This window comes from Arvicanthis niloticus, chromosome 13 (assembly GCF_011762505.2).
Source record: "Arvicanthis niloticus isolate mArvNil1 chromosome 13, mArvNil1.pat.X, whole genome shotgun sequence".
Taxonomy (NCBI): Eukaryota; Metazoa; Chordata; class Mammalia; order Rodentia; family Muridae; genus Arvicanthis; species Arvicanthis niloticus.
The window spans coordinates 65,486,059-65,503,930 of NC_047670.1; the positions used below are offsets into that span (position 1 = coordinate 65,486,059).

General features: G+C 39.0%; 1 protein-coding gene across 23 annotated transcripts in view; it reads right to left on the bottom strand.

Moving 5' to 3' along the window:
- Nucleotides 1-1,016: 1,016 nt before the first annotated feature.
- Nucleotides 1,017-17,872, bottom strand: part of Kif21a (kinesin family member 21A) — a 110,546-nt gene continuing 93,690 nt past the window's right edge. For 6 of the 23 annotated variants that reach the window (XM_076911923.1, XM_076911916.1, XM_076911917.1 and 3 more), the window contains 8 exons: nt 14,621-14,659; nt 10,411-10,547; nt 9,745-9,925; nt 8,174-8,338; nt 6,815-6,932; nt 4,942-5,112; nt 3,371-3,570; nt 1,017-2,252 (listed from right to left, as the gene is read on the bottom strand). In XM_076911923.1, the coding sequence (XP_076768038.1) occupies nt 2,159-2,252; nt 3,371-3,570; nt 4,942-5,112; nt 6,815-6,932; nt 8,174-8,338; nt 9,745-9,925; nt 10,411-10,547; nt 14,621-14,659 (1,105 nt within the window). In that variant the 3' untranslated portion in view covers nt 1,017-2,158. Of the gene's footprint in view, nt 2,253-3,370; nt 3,571-4,941; nt 5,113-6,814; nt 6,933-8,173; nt 8,339-9,744; nt 9,926-10,410; nt 10,548-13,986; nt 14,002-14,620; nt 14,660-16,822; nt 16,952-17,872 lie in introns of all 23 variants that reach the window. The other 17 variants (XM_034517152.2, XM_076911925.1, XM_076911927.1 and 14 more) reach the window with 5 other exon arrangements.

Sequence of the window (17,872 nt, forward strand, 5' to 3'; positions counted from 1 at the left end):
TATGCCATTTCCAGGGAAGGGGAACTCTGTTCCCAGAACTCTTCATTACTTGTCTCAGCTGGGAGAACATCCACCAACTTGGCCACTTAAATCAGGAAAAGGACTTCCTGGAGGTTATCAGGCAGAGTGAGGAGTTCCTAAGTTTCCAGACAATGGGATTTAGCCATTGTATTCTCAGTGTCGATGTCCAAAATCACGCCTCATGGAGGTAGCTTTTGTCCACTAAGACACCCACAGCTTGCACATGGGTAGCAACAGCTACATTTTGTTACCACTTTCGTGGGAAAAGGCCATAGCACCCACTAACGACATCACATAGATTCACTTAGTGCCTCTCACTGCAGTTTTGATTTGTATTTTGTTAATGCCTAGCCTGCTTTTGTGTGATCCTTGGGTCACAACCATCTCCCCCCCCACACCCCGCCCCCGCCTTTTTTTTTTTTTCAAAAGCCATAGAAAACAAGAACAGCAGAGACTGGAACAAGGGCTCGGTGGTTGGGCTTTCAGGCTGGGAAATAGGAAATTTTTTTTAAGTTAAGGGAAAATATATCTCTTAATTTTAAAAAATGTTTCCCCTACAAACTCCATACATATCCATAAAGGAAGGTAGAGCAGCTCAACATAAAACAAACAGGTACTATTTGGGACCTAAGTAAAATAATACAACACAGAGGTTGGACCCTGGACGTCTCCTCTGCAGCCTCTTCCGCTCTGCCGTCTGGTCTCTGTCATTGTCCTTCTTGGGCAGGGATGCACGGTCACTACCCTCATATTTATTACAATCAATTTTTGTATTATTTTCTATGTCTGAATCCCTAAATTACATCAATTGGTTTAACTAGTGTTGCCTCAGTGCATCAAGATGAGGTTACAACTGGAGCCTTTCAAAAACTATTTTATGTCTCATGAACAAAGAAAAGAATGGTTAGATAATCTTTTCTCACATCACGCACAGACAAAAATGATTTGCCAATACTGGAATTTTCTTACAATTAGAAAAAGACTAGTACAATAGAAACAATTCATAGCACGTGTTTATTTAAGCACTAGCTAAACTTTCATTTACAAACAAATATTTTTCAGAAATAACAAAAAAAAATAACACAAGACAATAATTTCAAAAGTTATACCATTACATAAAATTTACCTTGCAGAATTTACAAATTAATATTCTGAGCAGACAGATAAATTATACATCCTGTAACAAAACCCAATCAAACAGCATTTAGAAATTCATACAGTCATAATGCAAGATAGTCTCTCTTTACATTCTACCTATTTACATGGGTTCCCACCACAAACGATAATAGCCTACCAATGTGTGCAAACACATCATAGCTACCAGTGTGTGCAAACACAGTACCTTTAAAATATATTTAGCAGCATATAAAAATCAGAGGAAGGAGAAAGGAGCTATTTCTATTAAATAAAAAAGAAATTAAAAGGTAATAATAGAAACAATTCCATAGGAAAATAGATGAAAATATCTTTCTGTTAGGAAATCAATAGTTCACCGTCACAGAATACGTGCCCAGTACTAACAACACAACGGTGGTACAGCATTTCAATTCTGGGCACAGAACGTAGAACAACTGAAAGCTTTGGTCAATACAGGTAAACATGAGCATTTCAGCACAAATTGTTCTTTCTTAGTCAATTATGAAAAATCAATTATTCCTCACTTTGTTATTCCATTACAATGATCGAGCTTTGAAACTTAGAACCCCATACACTGACAAAATTCCTCCTGAAAGGATTATAATTTAACAGTTCCAATATATGTTTAAATGTGTAAGCCATGACCACGTTATTTGAATGGGTTAACAGGTAGGCGTGTTTTATTCTGGATATGCTTCTGACTTTCACAAAAGCAGATGTCTTATAACTCAAATAATTCGAAGGGTCTCTTTATAGCTAGGCACAAAAATTCAGCCACAGTAAAAGTGTGATTCAAGCAATACATTAATTTTACGAAGTATAAGTGTTGGTAGATATTAATATTTCACATACAAGACAGAATAATTTTATTAGGATACACATTATCTAGCAGTGGATTGAGATATATTTCCAGTTGATTCCATTAGTAATAAGTGCAGGACATCGTTTTCAATACACAGAGCATCATCACAGTGTTGTCTTCTGTTTATCTTCATTCTTGTTAATTACTGGCAATATCCTCCCCCAGATCTCCGGTGTCAGAGATTTGACCATCTTGCAAGTTGTGGGCCTTCCAGATTCTCACAGTTCGATCACTACAAATCAAAGTTAAAATGGACATGAACAGAGGCAGAAATGTCAAGAAATGTATCTCAGAATTACTCAGGGAAACTTGTTTTAAAGAGGTCTTTAATTAATGCAAGTAAAACATGTACAATGTTGCATGAGAAAAAGCAAATACAGATTGATAGAATGCTTCTTGCCTGTAACTTTTCTGCACCACGTGGCACAGAGGCCTCCCACTCTGAATCACCTGACCTGTGACCCCGCCCCTGCTCCGATGTCATTGGTGCACTTTTTCACCTTACTCTTTTCTTCTGCTTCTGGCTAGAAGAGAAGGTAAAATTTGTGTCTGCTCTGCTCTCTGCTCCCTTCATAAGAGTCTAAATTAAGACCCAGCACATAGAAGATTCATTGTGATTAATCAGACAAGCAAGAAATGAATCTGTCGTTCCAACTACTCAGAGGTGAGAGGAAACATGTTACTACCACATTCTTACAAATAAAATGGAGAAAGAAGCACAAAAATTGTTAAAAAATAATTTGTTCTAAATACAAATAATAGCAAATAAGCTGCTTTTCTGAAGACAAAAAATTTCAAAATTAGTCAATAATGAATTCTTTTTCTTTTTTTTTTAATTTAATTTTAATTTTTTACTTATTCACTACTTTATATCCCAATCACCGCCTCCCTTCTGGTCACCCCTCCTCCAATCCTTCCCCAATCCCCTCCCCTTCTCTTCTGAGCATATGGGGCCCCTAAGTCACCAAAAATGATCTGTCAGCAGACTTCATAATACACACAGTACAGAAGTAGCCTAACATTCTGGTCAGCCTAAATTCAAGGCTCATCATAGAGATCCAAAAATCATAATTTAGGAGGCAGGTGTGATGGTACACCACTACAGTCCCATCTCTTGGGTAGCTAAGACAGAAGGATGATGAGTTCTAAGTCACCCTGGGCTAAACAGCAAAATCATATTAAAAATGAATTTAAAAAGGTAAATCAGTCATCTTAAACCAGTTGCCAGGATGACTATAATGAGAGAGGGATCTGTTGTGCTCAGTGTTTGTAAACACTTATGGCCTGCAGTATTTTTTAAGTGTGAGTACAAGCAACCCACCCAGAGCAGAGCTACAGGAGGAGACTTACTCAGCTGCAGTGAAGACATGAGTGGAGTTAACACATATGGCATTGATGGGACTGTCATGACCTCTCATCTCTCCAACTGGCACGAAAGTATCCACATTCCAGAGTTTCAAAATGCCTCCTCTGCAGCCACTAAGCAAAACCGGATGGCCTGGCACCAGGCCCAGGGCACAGACCCAGTCCTTGTGTGCATTTGGAACTTGCTGAAGAGAAGAGAGAAAGCAGAACTTAAGAGGGACCTTAGAAAACTAGTGGTCACATCAAAATTGGTTACAGTGCCTTTAGTGGTAAAACTCAGTGTAAGGAATACAGAATGTCCTTAAAAAGCTATCAAAGTCCATTTCTATACATTCAGTGATTTAGGCAATAAATCTATAGGTTACTTCCCAGTTTCTACAGTGTTGTCAGTATAAGACATGTTAGGAATCTAAAAGACTCAGAAAACACAGAAAAGTTTTCTCCTTTTTTCTACCCAAAACATACATAATAAAACAAGTCTGTAAACTACAAACTGGCATATGGATTAAAAGAACCACCTCATAAAATCATTCAAACACTTTGCTAGATGATATGGAAACCTAAGAAAACTGGGAATTAAAATATATATACTTATATATACATATATCATGATGAACACAAAAACACTATTAGATAATATCATGACTAGATTTTATGCATAAACATTTATATTCACTATATAAAATCACTATCATGAATAAATGAATACATGCCTACGAAAGCATCTGAACATGGTGTATGCACCTGCTGCCAAATGTTTTCTATTGACATTCTCGCTACTGGTTCATTCTGTCTTTAGTTGCAGGTTGAAAGCAGGGAACAGGTAGCAGTTGTAATCCCTTCAAATATATCCACGGAGCAACAGATGGATGCAAAGAATTATAAACAATCTTATCTGTTCACTAGTATTTTTTTTCTTTAAAGCTAATAGTGAAAGATAACCATCAGTTTACTGATACAGTGCAGCCCCGCTGTAGTGTACGGAACCACTGCCCACTGGACTTGAGAAAATGCTCCCACGACCGAGGAGGCTCTTCACACCAGGTAAGTGCTGTGCTGCTTAGAAGATATGTACATTAAAAACAATGAGTGACTACAACTGTTCCACCTCAAGGTGACTGTATTTAATACACAGATCTACACAAAAGCTCTACTGCATCCTAGCATGTAGTAGTAAAATGCTTACCTTCTCCCAGTTAAACCCCTGAGGATAACGAATGTTATATACATTTAATATTAAGAGTATAAAATTTAAGGTGAAGCCCCACAGCTTCCATTCCAAAGGCCTCTTCTAACCTATACAAGACCACTCAGTTGTTTAGACTTTGAATCCGATCAAATTTGGTGTGTGATGTTTAAATTTATTTGCAAGTTGTTTTTATAATAAAGATTGTAAAATTATTTAAAAATTATTTTAAAAAAATTTTAAGAGAAAGCTCTGATTGAACAATGATAATCTAAATAGAACCACCCCCATCACCATCACCAAGCTACTGGACAGACTCTTGTGTGGTGTTGAAATATCCACTTCACACCTTGCAGAGTTTCTGAATTACCTGAAGAAGACCTTTCTGGGCTAAGTCCCATTTCTTGATTCCGTTGTCTCTGGACCCACTGAATAGGTTGTCGCCTTGAATGGCCAGTGCTTCTATCCCATCATAATGAGGAGGCTCGAAGTTGTGGGTGGGACTTACAGTTCCAAGAGCCCCTTCAGTCACATCAAACATCTACAGGAGAGAACCAGAGAGAAAGGAGTCATCCCATTCAATTTTTAGATAAGCGCCTCCAAGTGTTTATTCAAAGCCACACAAATGCATATTGAAAAGATCTGCTAACTGCATAACTTTGTAGGACGACCCTGAGGAATACCCTCAGCCCCATTTCACACACTGTGTTTCCACATCATATCTTCTGCAAATTTCAAGAAAAGCAATTAGGTTTTTTTTTTTTTCATGTCTGAATAAACATGACACTTTGAGACACTCAAAGCCAAAGATGTTATATATGGATGCGTTTGAGATTGAAATAAACAAATCATGGTATTCAGTTAAAATCAGCCAGTTTGTCAATCCCAGATCTCTTCTCCACCTTCCCAAAGCTACCCTCCAAATCTTTTCACTTTTGCATGGCTGAAAAAGACAACCTATGATTGAATACTATCAGAATCGGTCAGTGCGGATATAGCTCAGTGAGTTCAGTTCTTGACTAGAATGCACGAAGCCCAGTGTCCATCCCTAGAAGGGAATAAAAAATTGTGTGTGATGACTGAGCTTGGTTGTCAACTTGACGCATCTGGGAAGAAGACATCAGTTGAGGAATTGCCTCCATAAGACCGGCCTGTGGGCATGTCTGTGGAGCATTTCCATGATTTACAATTGATGTGAAAGAGACCATTCTGAGTGCTACCATCCATCCATAGGCAGGAGAGCCTAGAGATGTATAAGAAAGGTATAAGAAGCTACCTTTATAAGAAAGTTAGCCAAACATGAGCATTGCAGAAAGCCGGTAAGTAGCATTCCTCTATGGTCTCTACTTCAGTTCCTTCCTCCAGGGTCCAACCTTGAGTTCCTGCTTTGTATTTTCTTGATGTTGGTCTATAACCAATAATGCAATATACTCCCTTTTCCCCAAGTAGGTTTTGGTCAGTGTTTTTATCACAGCAACAGAGAAGTAAGCTAGGACACTGGGTACCATGGTACCCATCTATAATCTCTACACTTGAGAACTAGATGCAAGAAGATTAGATGTCCAAGGTCATTTTGGATATCTAAAGAGAGTTCAAGGCCCACCCAAACTACCTAAGAGCCTTTCTCAAAACAAAAACAGCCAAATCAGTAACTAAAAATAAAGAAAAGATTACAAAACAAAAGAAGCAAAGGCTAAAATCCAGGGATAGAAGACTGGTTAAGAGAAAGTGACCTTGCAAAGTGCTGAGAAAAAAGTGACTGCTGAGTGATGTCGGCCCTAAGAAGGACTTCCAGGTCACACTTGCAATGCTCAAGGAACGTGACAGAAGAGGGGGACAGCAAGAAAGAGCCAGAGGATGGGGAGAACCTGACCAGTGAGCTCAGGAACTCACAGCAGCCCTGGTTATCTGCAAAAGCCCTTCTGAAGCCTGGGGCCTCTCAACACTAGTCATGGATGGGGGAGACATTCACGAGACTCTTCCCCTCCCCAAGGAGCAATTGACAGCTAATACTTCCTGGAGGAGGGGGAATAAACTACACTAAATAGTATAATCATTGGAGACCATTGTAAGGTACCCACAATCCAGTAAATAATCCCCACTTGCTCTTCTTCAAAGCAAAAACCCAATGACCCTCAGTGGTCACAAGGAGAAAAAAGAGAGAAGTGGGGCAGGGTTTAGATTAGTGAATACCTCGAACCCATCACTCAAGAAAATGTAATTCAAGCTCTACTCATACACACTTTGATGTAGTGGTCTTTTGAGCCTGTGATGATTAGGTCCTGTCCATTGGAGATCTGGTCTACCGTAAGGCACATAACAGGACCCAGGTGTCCGGTTAGCTTTCCTGTAGACTGAAACCTTTAAAGAGAAATAAAACGACTGTTGAAAGCACTTCACAGCAAGATGGAAGACTCATATCATCTATATTTGCTCACAATACAATTCATTGATTTTCCTTTAGATATCAGCCCTGCCTCTTGAAACTCTGCAACGAGTAAATAGAAACGGCTAAACTAATATCCTGGGACAGAACTACTTTGATCTTATCCAAAAGCTTAATATAGCTTATAAATTAAGCCAAATTCGAAGAAATTGTGAAAAGATAATCTTAATTCCTCCAAACTTCAATCTATTAAATACGTGAATTTATGAAAGACATAACTAATCCTTTTAGACTCAGTTTATAATTGAATAAAACATTGATATCACTGCTTACAACATCAATGAAGCTATAGAAGTGAGGTTATTCTATTTTATACGTGCACATATTATATACAACACATGCACATACATCATCTACATATGTACGTATATACATATATATACACATCTATGTGCCACTGTGTGTATGAGAAAAGAGGTGAGTCTTTTCATTAGTCATCATTAAGACTGAACGTGGGTAGAACATGTCAGAACAGATATCTGACAGGTGGAAGAATAAACAATTCTAGGCGTGATAGGTCATAGCTGTTATCCCAACCTTCATTTGAACTCAGGAAGTTCCAGGCCACTCTGGGCTAAATAGCAACACACACACACACACACACACACACACACACACACACACCCTTCTTTTTCTTTTAATGTGTGCTGTCAGTTGTCAGAAGGTAATAAGGAACTTCTATGGCAGTTCAGTCTCAAGGGAAACTGCTGGAACACAGCAATGCCTTTAACTTCTAGGATATTAATAATACAGTTTCTTAAAAACTGTTTTCTAGTCACTTTGTTAAAAGAAACCCACATTTAGTCTCTCTTATCAAATCATTCCTTTTTTTCCTCATTGAATACGTAAGTTGTTTTGCTCTACCCAAAATAAAATATAGGTTGAAACATTTTTAAAAATGTGAGCCAAAAAGGGACACTTTTAATCCTATCACTGTGGAGGCAGAGGCAGGTGAATCTCTCAGTTCAAAGCCAGCCTGGTCTATATAGCGAGTTACAGGACAGCCAGGACTACACAGAGAAATTGTCCCATAAACAAACAGACAAAAAATGTGAACTAGAGGTCATGTGGAAATTAGATTTCACAAGCATTAGTGTTATCAGTTTCTAAAGTTGTATTTGATCTATGCAAGAGATACATTTCCTAAAAGTTCTACCTTTTAAGGTCCCACATTCTGACAGCATTTCCAGAGGCCGCATAGAGGAAAGTGCCAGTTGGGTTTAGTGCAATTTGATTGATCTGGCTCTCTCCGGAAGGAATAGCTACAGTCCGGCTGGTGCTTGCAGAACAAGCTTCTCCAAGAGTAACTTGACCTGAAGATCTAGTAAGTACAAAACAAAGCAAAGTCAGTTGTGTTTTCAGACATGAGTTTGGCTTGCAGCTGAGTTCTTAAGAGCCTCTCTGTAGACAACAGCAGGAGCTACCTCTGCTCATGACCACGTGTATGCACGGAGCCAGCCGGGCATAGCATCCAGCAGGTGGTCACACCATGAATGAGTATCGGCCAACTAAAATATGAATAAACTAAAATAATATGGTTTAAATTCTTAATGTGTGTGCCTATTATGGTACAAACCCCATGCCCTGAGATGGAAAAGACTAAATCATCCTTTAAAAATGATTCCATGTCCAAGATTAAATCTCAATGAATACTGCAGTGCCTCAGAGGCGGCTCAATCTCCTGCAGTGTTCCGGAGCCCTCTGCTGGCCTGGCTCACCAGTATTCACTCGTATATCAGAATTGGTTTCTGAGATTATGAACACCAGGTGATTTCACTTGAATAACACTTGGTTATTTCAAGGTTAGTTAACTACTGTCAGCTTTAATGGAATAGACCCTCCACTTGGTTTTTGAAAAGCTAACCATGGTTTACTTATATTTCTTCCAATAAATTTACATGATGAGATGTTTTTAACTTTGAAATATTTTCCCTGCTAACGTCTAAAATACTGAGTTAAGAACCAATCTTTCTGATTTGACATTAATGAGCATCTGCAGACCTCTCCTATAGGGAGTTCTATCTAGTTCAGGAAACAGGAACTCTGAAGTAAGAAACTGTCTCTTAACCGTTATCAGTCTCTACTGTTAATTAGAAATTAATTCAGTGTTCCCTCTCCTCACGTATACAGTTACTGAGTTCAATTCAATTTGGGAAAGGAGGATGTCAATTTTATAATCAAAATACTAATTGTTTGTTTTGTAGTTTTAAGACATTATAACAACACACACTGAGAAAAGACTCTTGCCCCAACTTTCCAAAACAACTTGTAGTTATAACCTTTATGCTAGCTGGGGATACAGAAGTGTGTCCGTCCTAAAAACGTGCTTGGTTATTTCAAGGTTAGTTAAAGGTCGTAAACACTTCCTTACTACCAATGACGGCCAGTCATTTTTCAAGGATGATACTTACTTAAATCTCATAATTACTTCTTAAAGTAGTAAATGGTGTGCTCAATCATGACCTTAGCATTTGGGAAAGGGAAAAGATGAAATCTACACTTGGTAACAGTGGAGTCCGGTTCATCTTTTTTTCTCACACTCTATACTTTGTTGTATTCTAAGTTTTCCTCTGTATTATGTCTGTGCTTTCATGTGAACACTTAAGCATCCCCTAAGGATTAGGTAGGTGTTTTTTAAAAGTAAAATATACAAACAGCCCTACATGTTCCTATATTCTATAAAAACACATAACCACTCACTCTTCCCACTGTTCTCAAAGTACTTACGTTAATGTTCGAATGCACTTGGCTGACTCTCTGATATCCCACACCTTAATATAAGATGTTGACACTGTGAAGACCAGACTGGTATAATTACAGTATTTTACAGACACAACATTGTTAGGGTGAACCCCTAGTGACATAATTTCCTGTCCGGTCACGAGATTCCATACTTTACAAGTACGATCTGAAACAAACAAAGCAGAAGAAATATGAACTATTTTAGGTTCTTTTACCAGCAAAATTTATTTAAACAACACTCTACCATGGGAACAAAACAGCAAAGGATTTAGATCCTCAAATCAGCATATCAGATTCACTTGAATTAAATAGTCTTTTAATAATCCTGTTTAAAAGCTATTTTTAAATACATACATATGATCATTACACGGTTACTAGCACCTTTCTTAATTACATTTTTAAATCGTGTGCGTGTGTGTGTCTGTGTGTGTCTGTGTGTGTGTGTGTGTGTGTGTGTGTGTATTTATGTGAGGTTATGTGCATATGAGTGCAGGTGTGTGTGCAGGTCAGAAGAGAGTGCCAGAGTCCCTGAAACTGGAGTTTCAGGCAGTTGTGGGCTGCATGACTTGGGTGCTGGCAACAACTAAAATCCTACAGAAGACCACTCGGCAGCCTTAACCACTGAGCCATGCTTCCAGCCATTTCTAGCACCTTTTGATCCAGTGAAGAGAAGATCATCAGTAGAATCCACACAGAGCACAGCCTTTGTGTGCCCTTCAGCTATGTGGACGCACTGAAGGGAAGATGCTCTGATTCCTTTGCAGGCAGGAAATGGGTTGATTATGCCCCTGAGGTGGAGGGGAAAAAAGATTGACTTCAGTAACTTTATTATTAAACTAGGTTTACTTTTCCCCACAACCTCTTTTAAAACCCCTTATAAGCAGTTATTAATAATATCCAGACTGTTCCCTTGATTCTTTTAGTCAAAAGGAAGTAGATAACATGGGAAGCAACAGCCATGCAGAACACGAACGAATTAGGTGTCCACTAGTAACCAGTTCTGCAGGCAGTGTGAGAGACGATGACACGCCTGGATTTTCTCTCTAACCGTTTTCATCCCTCTGACAGTTCTCCCTTGTTTTGACCAACGAGGAAGTAGAAATGAGTAACTCGAGGCCGTGGCTTTATGACAGGCTGAATGGAATTCTAAGCCTAAAGAGAATACACTGGGGAAAGTGTGACACATAAGACCTAAGATACACAGAAAGCAGTTCTCAAAGAAAAATGGAAAAAAAAAAAAAAATGTTGGCTAGAAAGACATTTAAGGGAAGATGATACCCAAGCAGCAGCAACTTAAAGGGGTGGGAAGAAAACCTTTGATAACCTCAAAGATTTTAAAGTAAAAGGTGTATCAGGCAGCCAAGTTCTTGGGGAGCAGCTTACAGAAACTATTTCTGTATCACACAGTACTCATCGTGAACATCTGGTCTATGAGGTAGGCCATGCACTGGAGACCAAAATGGTTATCAACGCATCGTCTGCCCCTGATGTTAAAGGGGGTTTATGAATGCAGATGAGTGTCGGGAGGAGTGAAGATGACCAGAAATCAAGACAGCACACAGAGGCCGCACAATTGCATTGCTAATTCTTCCAGCTGTGAGCTACAACATCAAATGTTTCTGTTTTTAAGTTGTTAGCATTACCACTCATAATTCTCTGAAGGACAATTCTGTCGAGGAGGAAAAAGCATTGTCGGCACTCTTAGAAATCAAGGATTAATAAAGAGGGCAGAACCACATTAAATCACCTCAGATATTGACTTCCTGTTGGCCCTCATGTAGAAAAATATTGGACGAAGCGTTATAAAGACTTTTTAAAAGTAAATGTTCATCAGTAAGACATAACAATCATGCCAATCTTGTGGAGATGCTCCCTCTAGGGTTAGTAGATAATGAACTAGGATATATAATGTATACATTTTATGCTGACTCTAATGAAGTCTGAATACTATGTCTGTCAGAGAACGCCCTTCAGAAAGAGTGAGGTAACTATGGAACTGAGATGCTAAAGAAGCTGCACCAGAGGCAAAGAGTCAATTTGGAAGATCTTTGGCATTTAATCAATCCTTCACTGGCTCTAGTAATGGAGGTGGCTTGCTAATTAAATTGATACATTTATTAGGAAGATATTGTACTGTGTTGCCAGGGTGGGGGTTGGGAAGGAATTACCCAAACAAGAAGTCAGTTATATGTAGCGTTAACATGATCGTTGGGTAAAATTTAAACCTAGCACTCCAGTCAAAGATAGGAGACAACTGTCCAAGTATAAAAGAGAACTAACTTCTGGAGAGAGGGTGGTACCTGTTGAGTCCAAGGTAAAAGTTAACTATTTGTGGTTTCTCTACCGAAATTGCCAAGGGGTTTGTTCAAGAAGTAAACACATTAGGATGACCTGCCAGGCCGTCTACATTCTGTTCAGGACACATCAGGAATGGGCTTTAGCTCTAGGTGCTGTGATTTATGAACACTGAACACCAGAATCTTTCCAACTTAAGGAAAAAATAGTATAAAACTGTCAAGATGATAAAAGTACACATGGGGGGAAGGACATAACCATGAAATTGAAGCATTAAATATTTAGAGTGGTGTCACATATACACAAAAGATAGTAAATTAGTTCTCATATAGCTGAAGAAGGCTGGCCAAAAAAAAAAAAAAAATGAATAGAGACATAGAGGAGGTAAACAGGCTGATTTTTAAAAAAATATTATATTAAGGTCTTGTTATACTGTAGCTCTTTTTCTTTCTTTCTTTCTTTTTTTTAAACTTTGGAGTGAAAGAAATTCCATGTCACCAAAAGTGACCCTTGAGATTATCTCTGGATATATAAAGAAAAAGAAATATATATATATATATATATATATATATATATATATATATATATTCCAGTTTATCTGCCTGCATGCAAAATTTCAGATTGAAATCAATACCAATAACTTATTTGTAACGTAAAAATTGAAACAAATGAAACCTGAAACGGGAGAAATGCTACTCTCAAAAGTGTGGGTGCTGTCAAGTTTACAGACATGCTTCAACCATTTAAAGGGTGGTATCCTTCTGGAAGAAGCTATGATAACTGCACACACAGGAGAGAAGTCACTAACAGAACTGAGTTAGCCGTGTGAGAGCTGTTGGTGGCTCAGTGACGCCAACCATCCTCAGAACACAGCTGCACTGTAAAATCACTTAGGTGACCAACACTGTGTCTCCTGATGCAACAACTGGCATAAAGTTACATGATTAGCACAGCTAACTTCCTGGGAAGCAGACAGCTTTTGTTATTCTTACACTGTCTTTGTTCCTGCACGTGTATGCGCGGCATGCCTATGTGTTCGTCGGTTATGTGTGGGCAAATGCCAGTGGGGACAGGTGCAAGTGTTCACAATATGGACAGGCCTAAGGCTATAGTCAGGTGTCTTCCCAAGCCACCTTGCACCTTATGTGTTGAGGCAAGTCTGTCACTATTTTAACTACTGTAACAAGCCACCTTGCTCCAGGGATCCTCTGCCTTCCCGAGTGCTGCCCAGGCACAGGTCTCCATGCCTGCCAGGGCATTGTGTGGATACCGGAGACACAACTCTAGACTCTCTGCATCCCTCTGGGACAGCTGTCAATACCCCTGGTTATTCAGTGTTCTGAAGAAAACTAATCTCAATATTAAAAATTAAAAATATTCCAAGCATCCACTAGGTAATTAAAGTATTCAAAAGCATCCAGCATATCAGGGCTGTTAATATTTTCTATTGATTACCCTGTACCACTAAGAGAATGAAGAAATGTGGGCACTGAAAGTAGACATATAAGGTATTTTTTATTGTGTCCTAATTAACCTGTCTACATTCTGAAATATTAAAATGATTATTAAAACATTTCTTTTTCTTTTCTGGGTTTTTTGTTTTGTTTTGTTTTGTTTTGTTTTTGTTTGTCCAGACAGGGTTTCTTTGTGTAGCCCTGGTTGTCCTGGAACTCCCTCTGTAGACCAGGCTAGCCTCAAACTCAGAGATCCTCCTGCCTCTGCCTCCCAAGTGCTGGGATTAAAGGCCTGTGCCACCACTGCCTGGCAACATTTCTTTAACTTAGAATAAATTATGTAAATGTGTACAATAAAGCTGATCTGAGTGGAGAAGAAAAAACAAAAACAAACAAAAAACCACGTTCATTTTGTTCCATGCAAACCAGTGGAGTCATAATACTGTGAGATTAATGTCTTCTCCCTTCCCTTGCCTACCTTCTGGAGGATCTGCTGATGTTCAGAAAAATGACCATAAAATAAGGAAAACAAGGGGAAAGAGGAGACAAACGGGTAAGTTCGGGGAGAGAAAGAAAGAAAGAGAAAGAAATTAAGTCCCTCCCCAAATCAGTAACATGAGAAAAGGTAATGCTATTATTCTTAAAACTTCATTTTTCAGTTTTTAAAAAATAAAATATAAGATTTTTTTTCTAATTTGTGTCAGGGCAATATACCTTTTATAATCTAGTATTCCATTAGGAAATACAACTTTTACTTCAAATTGCTTAAACCAACAAGAAAAGATACCTATGTAATTCCTTGACCTAGAAGCAGCAGGAATGCTTAGGTTCAAGCCCCTCTGACCTCTTGAGTGGTGAAACCAGGAAAAAATAAGGTTACAGGCAACAGCAAACTAGCTTCTAAGTTTTCACAACACGTGCTTGCTACTACATTACAAGATAAACTCAGAAGATACATTAAAACTAATGTTTTAAAATATTAGTGCACTCACAAGGCTTACAATGAGTTATACATGCAATTAAAAAAGAAAACAAAAACCCTGAGATTTGCTTAGGAAAGCGTTTAGGACATCTAGGAGAGCAAGGAGGTAGGAGAGAGAGGAAGAGAGTACCTGTGTACCTCCGACAAAGAGGAATCACTTTCATCAGACCTACAGTGAAAGAGTTAAAGTCATGAGGAGAAAGAACAGATATCCAAACAGGCAAAGACACTGACAACAGACAGAACACCAACAGCGTGGATAACAGAACTTCGTAAACTCCCTTTTTGTTTTTCGGTTTGCACCAGAAATCAGCAAGTTTAACATATAGTTAAATTAGACAAAAAAAAAAAAAAAAAAAAAAAAAAGTGGTGGGGGGGGAAGCCATTGATTTTCCACCAAGTTTAGGGGGCAAAAACTCTGTACCTATTACTGACCCATAAATTCCACCTTCACTTCTAAAACTCAGGAACAGGCAAGGAAAAGTATCAAGTATATGAACCACATCACTGCAAGGCTTAACTTGATGAGTATCCTAAGACAAATTCTAGTAACCATGTGTGAATGTATCTTGGTCATTACTGTCTTACCTAGATTCTAGTGTGGAAGTTTGATAAACTCATTCTATATTTGCATGTTTAAAAACCCATAGTTTTAACTTATTTCCAAAGCAGAGAGTTCTGACTAAGAGGCTTCCTCCGTAATAACTGCTCAGGCAAGTTACAGTCATCCTGCAGTCCGCCCCACAGACTGCTGTGCGTTGGCTGTTAGGAACTTAGACTGTGTAGTGTCCTGAGAAGAATGGGGAAGGTAGCAGTAGCCTGAGACCTGAGGAGAGTCAAACTGTGAGGTCTGCGTGAAAAACAACAGTCTCAAAACGGGGCTCCAAAGAAAGGAATACAAAAGGAAGGGAATTTTCAAAGTATGAATTCAGTTGAATCAACATATTACTTATAGGGATAATCGCCATAAAATTAGTGCAGTCCGTTAAATATACTCATAACAAACCAGTAAACTATGAGGAGATTATTAAGACTGTCAAGACTGACAATAAACAAAAATGAGACAGGTTCTTAGTCTGTACCTCAGACTGTTCTGAAACTTACTGTGTAGCTCAGTCTGGCCTTGGATGTATAGTGGTCCCCACTGGCCCTTTCTTCAGCATCTTAAGTGCTGGGTTACATCCGTGAGCCACCATATCCCACGTGTGATAGAAAAATTTAGAACTACCATGAATGCAGAGTACCTGGAATTTACCAACTGTTCACATACTGTGAAGATGGACTTCTGCGATATGTTACTAACGTTCTACCTTCCTCCGTTGATGGGACAACTTACTGATAATTAGGGCTGTTTTGTTCAAAAGTACAATATTTACCTTTCTAGATCAATCTAAAGGACACATCATCTAGTGAGTATATTTAAAAAAAAAAACAAGCTGATAGAGAATCTATAAGTAACTGATCTGTGAATTGAGCAGATTAAAAATGACTTCCAAATAACGAGTATAATTACATTTATAGAGCCATTTAATACAACCGAAGCATATTAGACAGGTCTTTTAAATGGCATCCTATAAATTTTAGAGATGTCACATGCGGGACGGTAACAGCCAGGAAGCCAACAGCCGTGGCTGGGAGGAGGGGGTGTTAAGTGCATACACTCACAAAGGGATTATTCCAATTCCAAGCAGACAAACCAGGGCTCATGACTCCATTATGACAGCCATATTATCACTGACATTTCAGAAGAAAGGTTCTGGCTCAGCACGGGGACACGTTTTTACTTCTAAGTTAGTAAAAATGATATTTTCCACATCCTAGTCTTTCCCCACCTCCAGTCCCACATCCTCTATCCATCAGGGTTTTACTCCCATAACACAATTACTGGAGTTTGTGGTAGACTTATCTAGAACCGCCAAATGTTAGGCGCATGTGGTCTTTGTAAATTGTCTAATCTACCAACAGTGAAAGACTGGCCACATTTCAATAGTCAGGCAGAGTTAGATACTTTTGGGAGCTTTCAGAAGCTGAGAAATCCAAGTAAGTTTTGAAACATCAAATGTCCAAAGGTCTTTGTTTGTTTGTTTAATTCTAATTTACTTTGCAGGAACAGGAGAGAAGACACCTGAAAGCACAACTGTGCGATGCAGGGAGCCATGTTCAGCAGGGAAATGATCTCTTAAGTTTGGCCACATGGCTCCTCTCCATTTAAAAAATACAAAAGTACGGCAGACTCCACCTCCCAAACAGCGAGGCTGAAAGGTCCGCACAGACTGTTCTGGGGGGGTGCGGAGTCCGGGGTGAGAGATCAGGGCTCTCTTCCACGACATACTTATCCTGCTGAACTGACGTGTTTCCCTGAGAAACAGTAAGGCGATTAAACACATTCAGTTCGTTACGGGGCCGGCTTGGTGGGGAGGAAGGAGGTGAGAGACTAGTCTCAGAAGCGCCCGAATCTGAGCTACGAGAAAAAAGAACATCAAACAGGTGGCTTTAGTTGGTTATTGCTTTGTTAGGAAAGTTCTAGAAACATGCTTTTTAAAAAAAAATCTTTTTATTATTGAATTCCTTCTTCCTCTCTTTTTTTTTTCTTTTTTCTTTTTTTTCTTTTTTTTCCTTTTCTTTTCTTGAGATTATGCTCTCTGAACAAGTTACCGGACTTGGTCACACTGGCCACAAGATGGCAGTGGAGAAAAAGAGTCATCCTAGACAGATCTAAAATCCACATCTACAAGGCCTGCTCAACTTCATTACAAATCTACGTAGAATGTAAGGCAAGTCGCTCACTGTGCAGATGAAGCAGCTGGCCCAAAGGGCTCAAGAGCTGTTTGCTTTGAAATCATTTATTTCCTCTAGTCTACCATTTCTCAGTGATCCCTGAGACACTGGAGTCAATGAAAACAAGCTTCTTTAAAACTACAGAAAGCGAGAATGAACAGAAGGATAGCTAGTGTGCCAGTCAAATCAGCTCCACCAATGCTCAAAGTAGAAAATGTGTAAGTCATTTCTTGGCACAAGGGAAGAGAGTGGGGGGTATAAAATTATCCTCTGAGGAACAGAAAATATATGAACATGTCTTTATGTTAATGAAACAAAAGACGATAGTGAGTTTGCTGGTATTTCAAGACAAATGGGCACAGATGCTTTCTGCCATGGACCCATCTTCTCCAAATAACATTTTGGAGAAATGAGGCGGGAGATTGGTAGCATACATAGGCTGGGGTGCTTTTCAGAATAATTTAATTCACTCAACTTCTCCTGTGCGAAGGGAACAGCAGTCTATAATCCGCACTGCTAATTAACCCTCATGAGACATAAAAGAAATGACTGAGAACGATGTCACATGTGAGAAGGAAGAAAATGTCCCACACGCCATGCTTTA